Source organism: Thamnophis sirtalis, unplaced genomic scaffold (assembly GCF_051295495.1).
Source record: "Thamnophis sirtalis isolate CommonGarterSnake01/CBP01778 unplaced genomic scaffold, rThaSir2_p1.2 scaffold_9, whole genome shotgun sequence".
In the NCBI taxonomy this organism is placed as follows: domain Eukaryota; kingdom Metazoa; phylum Chordata; class Lepidosauria; order Squamata; family Natricidae; genus Thamnophis; species Thamnophis sirtalis.
This window is the reverse complement of record NW_028261389.1, coordinates 34,249,779-34,271,136: the sequence shown is the minus strand read 5'-3', so window position 1 is coordinate 34,271,136 and position 21,358 is coordinate 34,249,779. Positions and strand designations below refer to the sequence as shown.

General features: G+C 38.0%; 1 protein-coding gene across 2 annotated transcripts; it reads left to right on the top strand.

Moving 5' to 3' along the window:
* The first annotated feature begins 1,166 nt into the window (after positions 1–1,166).
* Positions 1,167–20,139, top strand: WDR91 (WD repeat domain 91). 2 transcript variants are annotated; one of them, XM_014070528.2, is made up of 15 exons: positions 1,177–1,337; positions 4,030–4,209; positions 4,827–5,034; positions 5,908–5,990; positions 6,405–6,535; positions 7,448–7,625; positions 7,796–7,954; positions 11,437–11,636; positions 11,927–12,077; positions 13,625–13,719; positions 14,863–15,031; positions 15,767–15,875; positions 17,266–17,378; positions 18,408–18,605; positions 19,394–20,139. In XM_014070528.2, the coding sequence occupies exons 1-15, from the start codon at positions 1,215–1,217 to the stop codon at positions 19,556–19,558; spliced, it is 2,262 nt and encodes a 753-aa protein (XP_013926003.2). In that variant the 5' UTR covers positions 1,177–1,214; the 3' UTR covers positions 19,559–20,139. The 2 variants fall into 2 exon arrangements, with proteins under 2 accessions (XP_087579413.1, XP_013926003.2); XM_087723287.1 differs by lacking the exons at positions 18,408–18,605; positions 19,394–20,139 and having other exon boundaries at positions 1,167–1,337; positions 17,137–17,273.
* Positions 20,140–21,358: the final 1,219 nt, after the last annotated feature.

The following is a 21,358-nucleotide window of genomic DNA, read 5'->3' as shown; positions in this document are numbered from 1 at the left end:
ACAGATTCTAAGAACACCTATAATAATGCACTTATTTCAGAGTTCTTTTTTTAAGAGGATAATTTCAATTTAAGGGGTAGGGTAAGTTTTGCTCTAACCAGGTATCATTGCTGACTTGAAAAATATCCTGGTGCCAGTAACAAAGTAATGATTTGTTATAGATATTGCAGATTGAAACTGCATAATTAACTTAAAAATGTTGACCTAAGTACATCAGTATGACTACCTTTCTTGAAATTGTACTGATGGTTCATTTTCCATTTCTGTAAGTCCACTTTAACTGGATGGAGACCATGGTCTACAGTAGCTTTTTGTAACCATGATCCAATAAGTTCTGAAGTCTGTTAAAAACTTGATTTAGATGTTAATGTATTCACAGAGCACTACCAGAACCTTTTTAAGATTGAGAAGCCCAGAAATTGAAAGCTGAAAGTACCATGCCCAATTTTTTGTTGCATCCTATTCCTTTTTTCTCCACTGGTTTGTGTCAATTGCACCAATAGCCCGGTAATTGAGAGGGCAAACAATTGAAGTATTCCTTATTATATTTTAGTTTAGTTTTGTTGTTTTGAATGAAAAATATTAGTCCATTGTCAACACTGAGATGCATAGAATAACACCCAACCATTCCTCCTGGACAATTGCTTTAAAAAGGCCTTGCATGTGCATGTTAACAAAATATATAACAGGATTAACAGCATTAATATACAGGATAAGTAATAAAGTTGGTGGGTCCATCCACATGAAGGATTTTTTATTTGCATACGCTTCATAACTTAAGTAAACTAATTAAGCGACATCTAGGTTCTTTAAAACCTGAAATAGGGGGAATTGTGCCAAAATCATGAATTTTCTTTACTAAACAGCGCTGCCAATTCTCAAAGGGTTTATTTATTTAGCGCATCATACATGGAATAATATGTATGTATGTAATAGCAATATAAATTAATATTTAAACCAGAAATCAGTCAAAAGAACGAACGTCTTTTGAGGATATCAATGCTTTAAGGCTCAGACCCAGTTTTCTAAGCAAAACAAAAGCCACAAGTTGTAAACAAATGTCAATATTCATTCGTAATAAAAAAAAAGTTGGGTTGCGAAGGAAAAGAACACCCAGGGGCGGAGCGAGGAGGAGGATTGGGGCAGCAAGCGAGCGTAGGGCGGCGCATGGAACTCGGGGCGTCTCTTCGTCTTGTCGGCGAGCCGGGGGCGCGATGGCGGCTGCGGTTGAGCGCGTTGACGAATTGGTGCGGGAATACTTGCTGTTCCGTGGCTTCACTGCCACGCTGAAACAACTAGATGCGGAGATCAAGGCAGACAAGGAGAAAGGCTTCCGGGTGAGGATTGCAGGGAGGAAAGGCCTGGGTTGGTTTGAGGAGGCTTAGGTGATGGGGAGGGCATTTAGTCCTTCCCCGGTCTTCCTTTTCATGCTTGACTGGCCGCCGCCAGAAACAGGAACAGGGAGAGCATTGTTGTGCCCGGGAATTCTGAGCGTCTTTGCCGGAACGGTGGTATCTGGCTGGACGGGCCTGCCTTTCAGCAGGGGCTGGTTTGAAATGGTTTTGGCATTTACTTCCAATTCGTTAGTTAGAAGGCATCCAGTTTCAGTCCCTTGCAGCTTTTCTTTAGAACCAGTCTTCCCAGAGAACGGGAGACGATGAGCATGTGTAGAGTGCATCTCTTTCAAAACTGAGTGACTGCTATAGTCTATAGGCATCATGGATTATCGCTCCCGCATCTAGTTTAGGTTTAGATGTTGTCATTCTGTTTATATATAACATTTTTCTATTATTGAATCTGCCCAGTAGATTATCAATCAAAATAAAATAATTGGCACTAGGATTTCTTATTTTAAAAGAGCATGTCCAGACATATCTCATATAAAAAAGTTTAACAGCTATTAAATTGATTTAATATTTCATTGGACAGATGTAATTTCTGAAATAAATGCTTTTAAAGCCAGAGTGCAGTCATAATAGATCTTTTAAATTCATTTTGTTTAAAAACTCTGTAGCTACCTACCATGTGGCCCACAACTCTGCTTGGTTAACAATGACTAGAAATACAAACAGTAAAGCCAATATAAAAAGAAAAGAATGAAATAGTAAAATAGAATTAAGAAAAACTACATACCCAACTCATAACTGTATCCTTATTGTCCCAACCAGCTCTTCCCCAATATGCAGAACACTTGTATCAAATTGTAATTTTTAAAATATGATGGAAGGGGGAAATTATGAAACAAAAACATAAAGAATGGCAAAGGTAAATGAAATAAAATATTTTTCTCTTGATCCTACTAACTAATATTTGGATTGCACCATCTTAACCCAACTTTCAAAGACCAGATGCAACTCTTGTCTGGAAAGTTACTGTATATATTATAATAAATGTTTCTATATTCTCTGGTTTTTCTTTATATGTTCTGTTTCAAGTTCTTTTTGAAATGACCTGTTCTTTCCTATTTCTATGGGTTTTAGCCGACAATAGCTGTATGTTACTCTACTCACAGGCCAGTAATCTGACATTCCCTTTATAGCTGACTTGAGACAGGGTGTTATAAAGAAGAAAAATTGGCTACAAATTTCAGATAGTGCTTGACTTACAATCACAATTAGAACCAGAATTTCTAAGCAAGGCAATAGTTAACTGCATCCAGTTTTACAACCTTTTTTCCTATGGTTGTCAAGCTAACCAATTTTGTTGTATTTAAGTACAATGGCAATAAAGATTATACTTATACTTAATCATGTGGCCATTAAGTGACTCCGGCTTCACCCAATGACATTGCTTGTTGGGAGCCAGCTGGGAAAGTCTCAAATGGTGATCATGTGACCTTGAGATGGTGCAAATGTCATAAATACATACTGGTTGCCAAGCACTTAAATTTTGATCATGGGATCATGGGATACTGCTGTAGGTTGTAAACCAAACAGCTTATCATAGATCATCTTTTTCAGTACTGTTGTAATTTTAAGTGGCCACTACATGGATCGTTGTAAGTCAAAGACTATCTGTATATCAAAACAAAGGTTATGGTATTCTCAATAATAGAGTTAAAGATAGTTGGAGAATAAATCAGATTATCAGAATTTAGAGGTACTTTTCAGTGTTTGAAGGGAGCAAATGAGGATTGTTCCAGATAGCAACCAAAGAGATTCCAGAACTATTCTAAGCTTCCCTATCTTTACTTAATATTGGTACATGTGCCAGTTACTTGCTGTTTGTCATTATTTTTTTCAAAGTTAAAACAATCAAGCAAATGCTTTGTGACTCCTAGGTCTGTTGCTATAAAGATTTCAGATTGCTGGAGTTCTTCAAACATTTTAAGAATTGCATCCTGGACCCCAGATATGCATCTTGTTACCTCAAATATTTGACTCATTTGGAATTGGAGACACATCTTTTCAACTGCATTGTTTATACTACTGCATGGTTATTTCATCCTGGAACAAAGAAATTGGAAGCAATCTTTATTGTACATTCTCAGGACAATTGTCTTCGTTTTTTAGTAGCTTATTGTATTGGATACAAATCATCAAAAAGTCTTGAATATGAAACTAATGTACAAAAACTTAAATGGAAAGGAGCTAATCGTGGGATGTTAATCTTTATTAACCATTTATTTAATGTTGCACATGTATTTCATAAAATTTTGTCCTTAGCTAGGCTAACTATCAGACCTCAATATTTATGGAGAGGAAGCAGGGAAATTGGGAAAAATTGCCCATGTGAAGTTGGGTAACAGAGACAGCCCCACATGTATTACTATACTGCCCCTTTAATATGGACTGTTGTCCTTCCCTGAACTATTAAATTCTGTCAAGTGTACTTTAATTATATGTATTTTAATCTTGTTTCTATAAAGGAGGCAAGCATTTGCATGGAAAATCATGGTCAACATACATGATTTTGTTTTTTTCCTTCTTTATACTGTGACAGATAATTTCCCCTATAATTATTGCTGTGTTTTTTCTTGATGGCTGAAGTTATTGGTTATATAACTTAGTTTGGTGGGTTTCTAATTAGGTGGACAAGATAGTGGACCAGCTTCTGCAGTTTGTTCACAACTATGATCTAGCTGCCCTTCGAGAGTACTGGAGTTACCTTGACAGACGCCTTTTCAGTCGACTGGAGGATATGTATCGACCTACAGTGAACAAGCTGAAAATCAGTTTATATCGCTATTATCTCATTCACGCTGTGCAGGTTTGTATCAACTTAATAAGCTTGCTTCAGAATAAGGATAGTTAAAAATACTTATATGTAGTCCTTGATTTACAAGAGTTCATTTAATGATTGACTGAAGTTACAATGGCACTGAAAAAAGTGACTTATGACCATTTTTCACACCTATGACTGTTGCAGCATCCCCATAGCTGTGTAATCAAAATTCAGATGCTTGGCAGCCGACTCATATTTATGACAGTGGCCCGAGGTTGTATGATCACCTTTTGTGACCCTCTGACTAGCAAAGTTTATGGGGAAACCAGATTCATTTAGCAACTATGTCACTAACTTAAGAACTGCAGCGATTCACTTAACAACTGTGGTAATACAGATCATAAAATGAGGCAAAACTCAGTTGTCTTGCTTAGCAACCAAAATTTTGGGCTCAGTTGTGGTCGTATGTCAAGGACTATCTGCATTCTGTCAAAACACGATTGATATAATTCTTCAGAAAACAGCTGCATGGTTTAGTGGGAAATATATCCCTGTTATTCTGTTAGAGAGCTGTAAAATTGTATTTTCAGCTACTGAAGATTGAACAGTTGCTGCTGTGGGGAAAAAAAGTGATATCTAAAGCTCCTTTTTGTACATTTTAGGCAAACAGAAATGATAAGATACAGGAATTCTTTCTCAAGCAAGCCTCTGAACTTCAAAATCAGACTGAATGGAAGGACTGGTTTGTTTTGCCTTTTATCTCAAATCCAGATGCAAACCCTAACTTTGCCATGTATTTTTCCCGTCGATGGATAGATATTTTCATTGTTTCTCTACATAACTTTCTCAGTGTTTTATTTCAGTGCATGCATATCCTTTTCCATATGGAAGAATATTGTAAGCCTGAATCAACTGCTTTTCCGTGCACATGTTTTCTTTTACTTCTTTTTTGTTAGAAAATAATAATTATTTTTATGAGGGCAGTAGGAATCATCTTTGCATTCCAACACAACTGCTTCTATAATTAATGAATTAATATATTCTCTCATGATTCAAATAATCATCCATCACATTGCCATGCTAGAACTGTATGCTAGAAACCCAACTACATGTAATTTTGGATAAACTTCAGAAATAGCTGTGTGGTTTACTGAGAAAGATATTCTTGTTATAAACCAGGAGTGTGAAACTTGAGGGCCACATCAGAGTTGTATTTGACCTCGGGGGTTGGGGGAGCTTGACGTCACTCGTATTGGGGGCACCTGTGATGGCCTGATTGGGGGGGGGATCCTCCTGTAAGCCCTCTGCCAGTGAAAATGGAGCTCGGCCACGCAGGGCCCTCCCAGGTCTGTTTTTGCTGGCAGAGGGCTGCAGGAGGCCGTCGCAGCTGAAACCGTGGCTCTCGTGAACTCCATTTTCACTGCCAGAAGCACTGCAGGTCAGTCCTTCACTGTGGGCCAAACGTAAGCACCCGCAGCCGGATCCGGACAGTGGGCCCTGAGTTTGACATTCCTGTTATAAACTAGCATTCAGATGGGATCACATATTGCTCTGGCACAAAAGTTTTTAATGTTGGATCTGGGTGGAAGGAGATGATATTTCATAGGGCAAGAGCAGCATCAGGGAAGGCAAAATTACTTCCCAAAAAATTCCTAAGGTTCTTAGAAAGTTCTTAAAACTTTGGTGTATATGCAAAGGAAAGAGGTCTGTAAATATCTTAAGTTTATCCTTAACCTTTATTACCTCTGCCAGTAATTCTGAACTTCGAAGCCGAATGTCAGCGGAACAATGTTCTGCAAGAAAGAAATGAAATCCTTTGTCAAAAGGTAAGAATGGCACCTGTATATTAAGATTTGTGTCCCAGTTCTGGCACTGAAATATATTGTTCAAACTTTCACTATATGTAGTTGGAAAAACCATGAAAGAATAGTTCTTCCTAATATGAACTTGAATTAACTATCAATCAAGTTAGGATTTATTAACCAAATTTCAAGTAGTGCTTGTTAGATTATCCTGAAATGTTTGAGTTATATAAAAATGTTCCCTTGTGCCTTGCAAGCATGCTTGTGCATGCTGCCCATTCATGCTGTAGTTTCATAAACTAAGATTCCTGCCTAATACGTTGTGGTGATATAATTGCTGTTTTGAAATTAATGACCAATTAATTTCCATTTCTATGGCTTGCATTCATACAGACGGAAAGCAATTTAATTTTTTATTCTTTCTTCCATTTTTTCTAGTTATTTGCTTTGCAAGCAGAATACTCCCATATAAAAAAAGAGGAACTACAGGAGGAGGAGGAAGATTTGACACTTAATCATAAGCTTCCTTCATATGTAGTTAATATGGACCATCTGGGAGACTCAGAGCTGTGAGTGTATGTGAGAGGCCGATCAATGAACATACAATTAGATTACCCAGAGAAATCTTGGACCTTTTAGAAGTGTTTGCATGATTTACTTAGTCAGCTTTCCTAGAGACATAGATAGATCTATGGAAGAGAAAGATAAGGAAACATTTGAAAATTATTGCTTGTCTTGCATCTTCTCCCTCTCCTTGGCTTTCCACGTTCTCATAGAACTGATGGTTAGGTATCTCTTTTCCCCCCATAAAAGCTTCATGTGTTGTTAAATACAGTTCGTGTAAGAAAGCATCCCCCAACTGGGTGCCTCGAAGAATCCTGGGAATATATTGCTATAAATTGTCAGCTAGCTTTCTGCAAGAGTGGGAATTCTGAAAATTGCAACCCTATAATGTTTCTGAAGGGACGCAGTGGCTCAGTGGCTAAGACACAGAGCTTGTCGATCAGAAAGGTTGGCAGTTTGGAGATTTGAATCCCTAGCGCCGCGTAACAGAGTGAGCTCCCGTTACTTTTTCCAGCTTTGCCAACCTAGCAGTTTGAAAGCACGTAAAAAATGCAAGTTGAAAAATAGGGACCACCTTTGGTGGGAAGATAACAGCGTTCTGTGTGCCTTCGGCATTTAGTCATGCCAGCCACATGACCACGGACAATGCTGGTTCTTCGACTTTGAAACGGAGATGAGCACCGCCCCCTAGAGTCGGGAACGACTAGCACATATGTGTGAGGTGAACCTTTATCTTTTTAAATGTTTCTGAACAAGGCAGGTTGGAGAAGTGTAGTTCAAGGACTCTGTCTGAAAATGAACATTGTGTAACATAAATGAAAATTCTTTTGGAAAATGGAATTTCCGTCAGGTATGGAGATTTAGGGTTCACCACCATTAATTTGCCTCCCCACCACTACTGCCTGTGTCTCATTTAGTGACTTGATATCCAGCCAGAGAAGCACTTCACATTCTCTACAGGCCCGAGGAGGATTCCTGTCTTCCTTGCTACCTCAGAGCAAGAAGGGCCCTGCAAGAGCAACCCAGTCAATAGCAACCAGCTCACCACAGACGGGGACCACACAGGGAAACAAAAAAGAGCTGCCAAACCATCAGGTGAGGAGAAATAATTGTGGTTTCTCTCCCTGTGTGATACGTAAGAATCAAGAGTACACAATACAGTAATGTTTCTGTATCTGCTATTCTGTTTTGTACCTGAACTATTAATTTAGTCATGGGGCTTTGGAGAATAAAAATCATGTCAAATGTTCCCCTTTGTTTTTTAGGTGCCCAGAGGGAAAGAGGCAGCAATTGGAGTCAAGGAATCAAAAAGTCACATCAGTGGTGTGGTTTCCATGGAGCCTACCTCAATACAACAGAATCAGAGACGTTTACAGGATCATGGGAAGGAAAAAAAAGAGTTTGGATCTAAAATAACTTTCCAGGTAGTGCAGTTACTGTCTTGTGTGGATAGGGCAAGTTTTCCTTCTCCCGAGTATTTCTGAGTAAAGTGAATTATGTGACTTTCTGCTCATAACCAGCTGATTGGTGTAAGGAAAAATGACCCATGGCTTCTGAGCTGTTACTTGTTTGTTTGGGTTTGGTTTTTTTAATGATTCATCTATTTGAACTGGGGAAGTGAAGCATCAATGTTATTTCTTCTGCCAGCTGAAGTTCTCTTATGAACAAAAGGGACAAAGTGTTCTGGTTTGTTTTTTTTTGCCTAGAAAATTGTTTGAACAGCAGAAGTATATGTGGGCCTTTTGCCTTATGACTAGTCAGCTGTTTATTTCTGCACATTACGTAGGGGAAGAACTTGTGCAGGCCTTCTCAGCTTTTGAACCTTGATAGAAAAGAGATAAACAGAAGTTTCTTTAAATTTTTGATTATTAAAGACCAAAAGATGCATTGTGATCTGTGGGTCAGAAAATATAATTGCATTTTATACGAGCACTTCTTGTGGATTGTGATAAGCCCTCAATTACTTATTTCTATAATGGTAGAAAGTTGCTAACTGTTGCCTCTTCTATTAGAACTGACTGGATGTGATGTATTTTTTTACAGTTACCCTTCTAATGGCAAATAACATGTTACTAAGGCATGGAACACAAGATATTGTCACAGCACAGATTTTAGAAACAAAATGTCCTTCAAATTGAACCCTTAGAAATAAACTTAGAATATAGGTTCTTCATTGCCCTTCAATATTTTGTTAACTTGGGTAATTAGAACATTGACAATATTTTCAGTATAGATTACAACATTATGCACTTGGTGTTCTCAATCTTTTTCCTAAGTGTTTGTAATTCTAAATGTGTCTCATTAGTTGTTGTTTTTTTGCTTTTTGTTGGATCTCTCTTCAGGAAGATTAAAGTTCCTGTTAAGAATTAATTCTTAACTTTTGAATTTGTTGCTGAATGTGTTTGTGTGCATGTACATATGAAATGAATTAGCTTTATCAGCCATTTTGTAGCAAAAGTGCCAAATACTCTTTTGGAACTTTTTTAGTCTTGCTGTTAATAATTGTCAAATATTATTACAATATTGGAAGAAGCCTTGCTTTCCTCAATCTAAATTAAATATTCTTGTGTAGAATATTTTTAAATGTGGAACTAACAGTCTGGTTTCTTTCATATTTCATAATTTTGCCCTCTGTTTTCTGATTTTCAACTGTTTCAACAAAAACATTTGATTGGTTTATTTTTGCTTGGTGAGTGATGGTTGAAAAAATGTGTCTGCTTGTGCTTTATAATTTTCCTCTTTTTGTACAGTATGTTATTTTCTGTTTGTGTCAAAATTGTGCAGTGGTTCTGTTTTTCAGTGAGGAAATGGCAACTACTAAATATTCCTGTCTAATCCTGCTTAATGCTATTAACTTAGAGAACTGTGTCTGAATGTCAAGTTCAGTTTGGCAATAATCATCTTCTCTAAACCAAAAAATATGTTCTGTTTGGCAATTGTCATTGCATTAAGAAATGTTACATTGCCCAGGGTACTGTTTGTAAGGTTTGTAGATATGCAAAATATTCTGTAGTATAAAATCATATTCTAAAAACAAAATAGATGGTTAAGGACATATTGAAAAAGGGTCGAAATGTTTATAGACTATTCATGTCCCTGGGGGATGCTGATTTGTCTGTCTGCATTGTTATAGTGTACACCATTGGGAATCCTTTCAGACTGCAGTTGTATACAAACATAAATATGTGGATGCAACATGATCTCAATCTATGTGATTACTGATTAAAATCATTTTGCTTCTGTAGCATGGAGCTAGCACTATGCAGAAGTGATTTTTTTGCAAGTTCCCGTTTTTGTGTTCCTGAAGGTGGTATGGGACCATTTGCTGTATTTGAAGCTTAGAAAGTTTACATTTTGGGAATGGCAATATACTTTATGGAAGAGTATTTAATATTTAGCCATTTTTTCATCATTTAATATTTACTGCTTTTCTTTTTTAAAAAATGGTTTAATAGAATAGAAAACATATAAAGTACAAAAAGGAAAGTGAATTAAATAATGCCTAATTTTTAAAAATAAATTAAATCTTGACCACAGGCAAAAATATTGTCCAATCCTTTTATTGTATCGCTAAGGAAACATTTTGAAAGCTGAGAGCACACATTTAATCTAGCCAATTTTTTGGTCTCTGTTATATATATCCTAGGACACTTAATAACTTCTGTTACCATCCAAGCATGATGGCTCCTAAATAGATTATTTCTAAATTTTTAGACTGTAATATAATAATATATTTACACGTTTGAAACTTGAATCCTTAATAAAAATGAATATTTAATCAGAAGATACAACCAAGTCATGTGATACAATTTACCTTTGTTTTTTTCACTTCTCTACCATAAAATGTGTATAATCAGCCCTTATTAAATACCTACTGAGGAATCCAATAAATCTGGAAAAAAAATTGAGCAGACTAAATAAGTCTTAAGATCATTAGAATATATATGAAACCTCTAACACAATACTTGAGCAGGGTTTTTTTTTGTGTCTTCCATATAACATGGCCCAGTCCTATTACATATAACCACTTTAAATACACTCTGATCCAGGGATGTCAAACTCAAGGCTCGTGGGCCGGATCAGGCCCATAGGGTGCTTAGATCTGGCCCACGGGGTCACCTTGGAAACAGCAAGCGACCGGCCTGCGGTGCCTCTGCCAGTGAAAACAAACTTCCAAGCTCCATTTTCGCTGGCAGAGGGTTGCTGGAGGCCGTCGCAGCCGGAAACGGAGATTGGGAGCCCGTTTTAGCTGGCAGAGTGCTCTGGCTGCCACAGCCGCCCCCGACATGACATCAAGCTGGCCACTCCACCCTGGCCCCACAAGGTCAAACAAACCTGATGTGGTTCTCAATGAAATCAAGTTTGACAGCCCTAGCCTAGATAGTCATCAAATTGGTTAATTGTCTATTTGAAAAATAAAATCTCAAAAATCTACACTTTGAATCTTCTAATAATGAGATCTTAAAGTACCAGTTTGAAACATCCTCCTAAATGCCATAAATAATGTCACAGGCCTGTGATCAGATATTATAGTCGATCATACAGAATTTCTTTTCTGCCAGCTGCATGACGGGAGTTTGCTTTTTAAATATAGTAAGTTAAGCAATGGTCTGACGTGCAGTGGAGTCTGTGAATGAGATGGCATTTATAGACTGGATCCTGAACAGGGTCTAATTTCATTGGGTTAAAATAGTTCAATATTTGCTTTTCTCCCAAGGATGACGTTTGTGAGAGTGGATAGTTCAAATGAACAAAAACATTTCCTTCTGCCATTTGTAACTTTCACAATATTTGTGTTGTTGCTGATAGGATACAAATCTGAAGCCTTAGTTACCTAAAACCTACTTTAGGACAAGGCAGGTTTGAAGAGTTTAATTGATTTCCCTAGTGGGCTGTGTCTTTTTAGGGACAGAATGCTGAGAAGAAAGTGGATATTTCTGCCATTGAAACAGAGCCATTCCCTGAGCTTCATGCTGAACATCTGGAAAATCAGACAAAAATATTTGGAACTGGCATGGATGCTGGAGGAATCAGGCATGAGCAGCCCTTCATTGTTCTGAGTCAAGAGGAATATGGAGAACACCACTCATCCATCATGCATTGCCGGTAACTATTGGCTAATGATTAGAAAACTGAATGTCATATTTGTCAGTATCATCTCAATGGAGTGGAATCCAAATCTTCGTGAACTTACCAAATCATGGACATTTATTCTTGGCTCCCAGCAGATGCTGGCTGGGGAATTCTGGGAGTTGAAGTCCGGACATCTTCAAGTTGCCAAGGTTGAGAAACACTGGTTTAATAGATGTAAAAGATCAAATGGGTAATAGAAATCCATATCATTTTGATGAAGAGGACGCTATCAATGCAAAAGCGTATTTTCTTTCTGTGTGCAGGGTGGACTGCTCTGGCCGAAGAGTGGCCAGTTTAGATGTGGATGGAGTCATCAAGGTGTGGTCTTTCAACCCTATCATGCAGACGAAAGCATCTTCAATTTCCAAGTCTCCACTGCTTTCTCTGGAATGGGCAACTAAACGGGACAGGCTGGTGAGTAACTGGGGGGGGGGGGATTACTGGGACTACAATTTTGGCCGGGGATGATTTTTAGTCCAGTGCATGAGGAGGGAACCGTATTGAAGAAGTTGTACTAAAGCCACCTTCCTTTTTGCTTGGATGTTGCTAGGCATAAAATACCTTAAGATATCTGGCTCTGGTGGCAGTTATGGTTTTAGGGCATTGCAGTAGACATCCATAATCTTCGTGTTCACTGATGAAGCTACAAATGCTAGGGTTATAGCAAAATTAATAGAAAAGGATTGCAGAACCCAAATTTTATGTGTTAGGTGCTTTCTGGAAAACAAGTTCAGAAAGTGAAACTAAAATATTGTAGCTTGGATATTAGGCTAACAAGCATTCTTCCAAAGTCTTCCATCAGTGTAACAGCTATCAGCTCATTATTGTTGCTGAACAGTATTGAGTTTCTTCTGCACAAGGATCTCTGAACTGGGAATATTCGGTGGCTTAAAACTATTTTGATTACCCAATTGATCGTTTCTTACAGCTTGTTTGTATTCCTTGGCTGATGCTGTGATTTATTATAAATGTGTGCTATCCCAAATCATTGAATTGACTATATAATACTTCTCAACAACTGGAACACCACTTGAACACCATTGGCACTGACAAAATCTGCAAAAGGGAGCTTTTCTTGGAACAGTTTACAGTGACACCTTTAACACCATCAAACAACACCTGCCTATTGGGAAGGACTCAGGTGGATAAAAATGCAAATCCTCTTTAAATATCTTGCTGTGTGACCATATAATAATAATAAAAATTAAATTTACATGCCACTCACCATGGGCGCCTCACAGCAAGTAAACAAATTATAATAACATCAATAAAACATACACAAATAATAAATTAAATAAATAAATAAATAAATAATAAATACAATGCATTCTCATGTTAAATACATAGTTGATGAGATTACCATAGTTGCTATTATAGAATTCTTGGAATAAAAATACCTTGCATGCAAGAACAGGGGAAAGTCTGCAATAATACTTTGGTTTTTTTTATTAAACTTAATATGCTGCCTATCTTCCCTGGAGGTAAATGGCTTACAGCCTTACAATAATATACCAGGAAAATCCAGAAATACTCAGATCCCTCCCTTCCTCCCTCGAATTTCTCCCATTTTCCTTACATTTGCAAGATTTTAAAAGGCTACCCTTCAGACAATGTCTGGTAATTTCCTTTTTTTCATGAAGTATCTCAGAGTTGAAGCTATGGACAAGATTAGTCAAAGAAGGGTTGATTAGAACAAAGACAAAGTTTGATTTATTTATTTACTATGCTAGGATCTGGTTTTGCCCTAGCTGCCAAGACACTGCATTGCTTCCAATCAGGCCTCTTTAAAAATATATGTAATCCAACTTTAAGAAAGCATACTATCTAGCAAACTGTAGATGGCCAAAACTGAATGATAAAATCACCACCACCACCACCGCGCGCGCACAGAATCTGTTAATTTTCGGAGGAATACCAATCGTATCCTTTATCTCTGTTTTTCCTCTGTTGCTTCTTTGAAGTTGTTGCTTGGCAGTGGAGTTGGTACTGTTCGCCTCTATGACACTGAAGCCAAGAAGAATCTTTGTGAAATTAGCATTGATGAAGATATGCCCAGGTATAAGCTTTTGTATTTCATCTAGAGTGATGGTGATTTTTCTGACAAGAATAAGAATAGAACTGCTATTTGTGGCATCTATTTGAGATCTGCACTTATTTTCCATGACATAATATTGATTGTTGCTTAAGCTGATTGCTTATTTGTGAATTGGAATCATGACTATGGGATCCTTAGTGCTCTCTTGAGCTTGGCTGTTTTCTTGTAGCCAAGCTAGAGTAAGGTTGGATGATGTGACCTAGCTGGGTAATGAAACATCTGCAAGTAAACAACCAAGCTCAGAAAGCAACAAGGACCCTTCATTTCAACTCTGAGCTACAAATATTTATTGAAACCATGAGTGTATTTTCGGCTTTGCTTCTGTCACTTCTGTGCCATTTTAACAGTCTCGCGGAGGAGTTGTTAATGCTGTATTTGGGATGTTTTAGATACTGTGACTTCTCTGCATAAGAAAATTCTGTGTCATAGGAATCACATAAGTTTTTAATAATTTTACTTACCATTTCTGGTAAGTGTGACGAGCCCCCTTCTCCACTTTGGGTTGCAAGTCAGCGCCTAAGTTAAAGTACAATGCTGCTATATCAACAGTTCTAGGGTGGTGCCATGGTCAGACATAGGGCTAAGCCAAGTTGCAGAGGGAAGCAAACGATTTTCCTGGGCTTTGGGAGAGCGAAAAACGGGCCTATCGGAAGTTCGGGAAGGCTGGAAACGGGCCCGTTGCCGGCTTCCAGAGTCTGGGGAGGTTGTTTTCGCCCTTTTGGAGACTCAAGAGCCCAGGGAGGGCAAAAACACCCCTCCCACCACCATGGTGCAGAAGGCCGACTAGGCCACGTCCACCATGCCCATGCCCACCCAGCAGCTGGGCAGAAAAATCCCTTGCTAAAATTTTTGAAGCCCACTCCTGCCATACCTGTTCTTATTCATTTACATTTATTTAAGAGATCTTTGGAGATTGGAGAAGACAATGAAGAAGATAGTATGTTTACATTTATAATATTGAGGGTATTAGTGAGTATAAATGCATGTTTTTGTGTTAGGAAAAAAGAATGCAGAATTCTGATCACTGCCAGTAGTAATTGGTCTCCTTGGTTCTCTGACGTATCTATGGAAAGCCACAATAAATTTTGTGTCTCTTTATTTTAGGATATTGTCCCTTGCATGTAGTCCAAGTGGTGCTTCCTTTGTCTGTTCAGCTGCAGCATCCGGCCTTGTCAATCAGCTAGATTATGCTACATCAGATTCTGGAGGAAAGGGCATCAATCAAGTTCCTGGAAAATTGCTTTTGTGGGATACCAAAACTATGAAGCAGCAGGTATAGTATGTGTTTTTCCCACCCTTGAGCTTGTTTGATAAAAATAAAAGTTTTCTTAATCTGTAGCTCAACAAAAGAAGGTACTTAACTGATGTTTTTAACAGATCCTTCATATATTTCTGAATAATTGACATCATAGCAGCTCTAATGTTGATGTGAGCTAATTCTAAGTTAACGAAATTATTTTGTTTGCTTACTGTCAGTTTCTAGATTCAATGTTGCTCAAGGATGCCTACTTGGCTTTTGTGGCCACATGTACTTTTGTTCAGCTTTGAAAGACACAGGGCTTACATCCTTCCTGGAAAAGATCCAGTTGTACTAAGCACTGAATCACTTTTAACAGCAAAGAAAATATGTTAAGAAAAGTATGTCTCTTCCAATGAATCTGCAGGAGAATATCCTCCCTCTCTAATCAGAAGTTATATTTAGACCTCTCGGTGGGAATTTTTTCATTTTATAAATAGCTGGTTTCTGCTTTCAGGAAAAGTAGGTTAGTATATGAAAAGCTCCTTGTGTCCATTTAATATTTACAAAATACAGTGGGAGATGAAGAAACTAAGATGTAAGTTCGATTGAATAACTGGATTATTTATTTATTTACTTACTTATTTGAATTATTTGCTGCCGATCTCGTTTTAATGCAATTCTCAGATGGATATCTCAGAGTAACTGCTCCCTTGGGAAAGAACAAACAATTTAAATTCTGTATTCCCTATTTTTTGTTTGCTGTTTCAGCTCCAATTTTCTCTTGAACCGGAGCCCATTGCTATAAACTGCACAGCCTTCAACCATAATGGGAATCTCCTGGTCACTGGAGCAGCAGATGGCATAATTCGCCTCTTTGGTAAATGGTTTTTTCCTTTTTTTTCCATTTTAAATTCTGTAGGTCCTAGGATTTCCAGTTACTGAGCAGACATTTTGTTGTGGAGCAGGAGTAAGAAAATGGGCCAAAGGCTGATACACTGACAAAAGTTAACCAGTGATGTTATTCTCATTTAATCCTTTACTTTTGATTAGATCCCTCATTTTAATAGATACAATGCAGTGCACTTTCAGAGAGGTTGTTATTGTTCTGTATATGTATAACATTGAGTGAGGGTCTCTATATCAGGTTTCATGTTAGGACTTGGCAGGCAGTTATTTATTTATTTGTTTGTTTGTTTGTACCCCACCTTTATTATTTTTACAAATAACTCAAGGTGGTAAACATATCCAGCACACGTTCTTCCTCCTATTTTCCTCATGTCAACACCCTATGAAGTGAATTGGGTCTGAGAGAGAGAGTGATTGGCCCAAGGTCATCCAGCTAGAATTCACAGCCTCCTGCTTTCTAGCCTGATGCTTCAACCACTAGATCAGTGATGGAGAACCTTTTTGGCACTGAGTGCCTAAACTGGAATGCGCTTGCACCAGAGCCCCAGCAACTCAAAGACCAGTTGTCTGGTGCACATGTGTGTGCCAGCCAACTGGTCTTCTGGTTTCCGGCACACCAGCTGGTCTTCGCACCTGCCAGAGCACTGGAAACCCAAAGACCAGGTGACTGGCACACGGATATGCACCAGCCAACTGGTCTTTGGGTTTTCGGGTTTCCGCCATGTATGATCAGCTGGCCAGTGTGCATGTGTGCACTGGAAACCAGAAGACCAGCTGGTGATGATGTACGTGCCCACAGAGAGGGCTCTGTGTATCACCTCTGGCACGCGTGCCATACATTCGCCATCACAATTCACTCTTTTCTCCCTGCTTTCTTACCTCATACTGGAATAAACGGGACTAACAATTGTTTTTGTTTTGGTAGAGTTTGTTAAGATTTCAAAATTGGTCTTTTTTTGTTGCATGTAGCTTCAGTTAGGGAGGAGGAACATTTGTAGGAATGAAGTTCTAACTTCCATTTTCTCCCGAAGCAAAGCCAACAAGGAAATACACAAATACATGTACATATTGTGCCCAAAATCAATGGAGGTTGCCAAATTGCTGTCTTCCAAGCTTCAGAGCATCTATCGCCTTTTAATAGAACAGAGATGGAGGGTTAGTAGAATTAGTCATGTTGAACACCATTTTAACTGTTGCAAAGATTATTTTCCTCCTTTGTTTCCTTCCTCTAGAGAAATCATCCCGTTATAATACCAGCCAGCACAAATCTTTCCTGTAGAATATCAACAGGGCTGGCAAGACAGACACTTGGAAGCTTGTAAAGGTAATCCACCTGCACTTTTTTCCTTTCTGTCTTCCAGATATGCAGCAGCACGAGTGTGCTATGAGCTGGAAGGCCCATGATGGAGAGGTTTATTCTGTTGAATTCAGCTATGATGAGAATGCTGTTTACAGCATAGGTGAAGATGGAAAGGTAGGTTTTAAAAAGTTGTGGCCAAACTGACATATACGACTGCAACACATTTATTTATATCAATATCTGTCAATATCTATATCTATCTATCTATCTATCTATCTATCTATCTATCTATCTATCTATCTATCTATCTATCTATCTATCTATCTATCAATATCTATCTATCTATCAATATCTATCTATCTATCAATATCTATCTATCTATCAATATCTATCTATCTATCTATCTATCTATCTATCTATCAATATCTATCTATCTATCTATCAATATCTATCTATCTATCTATCTATCTATCAATATCTATCTATCTATATCTATCTATCTATCTATCTATCTATCTATCTATCTATCTATCTATCTATCATCTATCTATTTGGAGATATATTTAGCCCTCAAAATAGCTGGTAACTATAATTATAGAGGGACGCGGTGGCTCACTGGCTAAGGCACTGAGCTTGTCGATCAGAAAGGTCGGCAGTTCGGTGGTTTAAATCCCTAGTGCCGTGTAATGGAGTGAGCTCCTGTTAGCAGTTCGAACTCCAATCTAGCAGTTCGAAAGCATGTAAAAATGCAATTAGAAAAAATAGGGACCATCTTTGATGGGAAGATAACAGCGTTCCGTGTGCCTTTGGTGTTTAGTCATGCCGGCCACATGACCACGGAGATGTCTTTGGATAGCGCTGGCTCTTCGGCTTTGAAATGGAGATGAGCATCGCCCCCTAGAGTCGGGAATAACTGGCACATATGTGAGAGGGGAACCTTTATCTTTATATGTAATTAATGTCATCTTATCTGGAAAAGACCATGCAATCCTCTGTATCTTCTGAAGTTTCATCTGAAAGCTGTTAATCCAATGAATCTGTAAATCATTTTGAAAACTAGCAGATGTCCTAATTTATAGGGACCCCATTGGTTATGTTTTTTCGAGTATCAATGTTTTTTTTCTCTGTATCTGTAGGTGCTATTGCAAAGTAAAGAATGCATCTGTATTGTATATCTTACTGGGATCTGTTATATCATTGTAGTTTATTCAATGGAATATCCATAAAAGCGGATGCAAAATTTCTGAATTTAGTCTCCCTAAAGATGCCACTGGGCCCTTTGTGTTGTCTGGCTATAGCGGATACAAACAAGTCCAATTCCCACGTGGAAGGCTCTTTGCATTTGATTCTGAAGGAAACTACATGTTAACCTGTTCTTCTACTGGAGGTGTTATCTACAAGGTACAAGCTATCGGTTAAGACGATTACATGCTGTCTCTGTAACAAGAACAGATACTTTTTCATTCTAAACCAGGCCTTCAGCTATGATTTATGAATAAGTATCAATTTGATGGACTTGCATAACTTGCGAAAGCATAAATAATTTAAAAATCACATGTCTAAGCCAAAACCAAATAGCCACATTGAAATGTAATATTACATGTTAATCTGACTACGTACAGTGCCTCTGGGTGGAATCATCAAAGAAGATCAGAAGGGTTATAGTAGTCATCTGGATAGATATTGGAAACAGCTAATTACATCAGATAGGTCTTCCTATGGTCATATATCTTGTTAAAGTTAAAGGGTTTGGGAAACTCATAAGTGGGGACAGAGTAAATGCAGCATATTTTGAGAAGTAGAGTGATGAAATTTTGGTCTATTTTATGATCCACGTAACCTGTGTTGACATTAGTATATATTGTACTTTAATAATCATTCTGGCATTATTTGTCTTAGCTCTGCTCTATGGCTTAAAGTCCAGGGTAGTATTCTAATTTTTTAAAAGGACCAGAGTTGTCCTAGAACAAGGGTGTTAAACTCACGTCATCACCGCGTACATCATATGACATATTGGGACTTTTTTCTCCTTCGCTAAACCAAGCATAGGTGTAGCCAGCATGTGATGCATCTGTCCCATGTGCCGGGAGTTTGACAGCCCTGTCCCAGAATTTTTTAGATCCCAAATTGGTAAATTATTTCTACCATAAACCCTTGCTAATCTTTGATTTATGTTTTCTCTCTTTCAGCTGAATAGCAATGACAAAGCACTAGAGAGCTGTCTTTCCCTTGGAGGACACAGGGCTCCAGTGGTCACTGTGGACTGGTGCACAGCCATGGACTGTGGGACCTGCCTCACTGCATCCATGGATGGGAAGATCAAACTAACTACTCTACTTGCACAGAAGTCATGAATGAAACTGTGCTCCAAGATGTGAACAACTTTTTTTTTACAGAAGAATGAATTATCAGTATTAACTATTAGCTTCAAACTTTTGTAGGGTGGGGAGATCATTTGTCTTAATGTCATCATCTCTTTTTAAGTTAGGAGTTAAGTTTAATTGCCAAACTACTGCCATTTAGAAGAGTACATTCTAACAGTTCATTTCAACAAATATTAAACATTCCCTGATCATCAAGTTCCTTTCAATAAGGATCAGCCCATTTTTCCTCTTGGTCCTAATTAGCGCACAGCCATAATTCTCTGGGTTGGTCCCAAGACCGAGTACAAATTTGTTGTGGATCTAGCAGGTGGGAGATGGAGAGGGAAGTCTTATTCAAAACTCTTTTAACAGTATTGACTGCATTTTTACTAGAAGAAAACTTGATTGCATTTACATTATGTTGCTTTGATTGTTTGAAGAACATTCCGTGCTATGCTCCTAGAAGAAAAAAAAGTTATTATATAATTCATATTGTTTATTTTCCTTTAGAGTTTTGGACATCTGATATAGACTACAAAAAGCATATGATAGTAAAATGTTATGAAATGGCATCTGTTTCTTACTAATCAGTTCATCCTAATTAAGTTCTGTTACGAAAGAAAGCCGAGAGTTTTATAGAACTCTCAGCTTGCTTTCTTCTATATTTCTAGCAATTTGCCTGTTTGGAGAGGATAAGAACACATTGTACACAGTGAAACATACAAACACCAGCATATGATACCTTGGAATTGCTTTTATGTCAGTCCATAATTTTTTAGATGTACTTGTGTCATGAATAGTATTCTTGGTCATCATCCTGAGTTCACCACATGCAGTTACTCTTAGAAATACATCTAAGGAGGCATAGCTGTGGCCTTCAGCTGTAACAGATTGAGCACAATAATTCCAAGCAGAAGGTGAACAATAGTGTCTGTAATAAATGTGGTTTGGCAAGTACTGAAGATAGTTGAAAGAAATGGAGAAAAGTTCAGGCCTACAGCCTATAACAATTTAGAATCATTCTGTTTTTGTTAGGGCAGAGATAGATGAGTTGGCACCATTGCAACCATAGCATGCTTATGGCAGTGCGATATAGATCGATTAAAAAGCGGGGGAGGGGAGCCCAGAATGATCCTCTTAAGGCTGAATATTGTCATTATTGGTAAGGTCTTTTTCACTGGAGGAAAAGGGTTGAGCTGATAGAATTTCAAATGGCAGCATCCACACTGCAACAGTTTGAAATCTCAGTTGGATATGCAATTTCCATACTTAAGCATTCCTGTAAATCAAAACTCATATGTGGAGTGCAATGTGGCTGCATTCCTATGATAAGCTTTATGGTTAACAATTATGGTTTATTAATGGCTTGACATTGCACACCAAATCATGAACCAACCACATTAATTTCATTAAAACAAAACCCTAGTCTAAAATACAGGTAGTCCTCGACTTACAACCACAGTTGAGTCCAAACTTTTGTTGCTAAGTGAAACATTTGTTAAGAAAGTTTTGACCCATTTTGTGACCTTTTGCCGCAGTTGTTAAGTGAATCGCTGCAGTTGATACCGGTAAGTTAGTAACCTGGTTGTTAAGTGAATCTGGCTTCCCCATTGCTTGTCAGAACATCACAAAATATGAACACATGACCTTGGGACACAGCAAGGGTCATAAATATGAACCAGTTGTCAAGCATCACATGATCATGGGGATGCTGCAAAGATCATAAATGTGAACATGTCACCTTTTTCATTGCCGTATTGAACTGTCATAAATTGAGGATTACCTGTATAG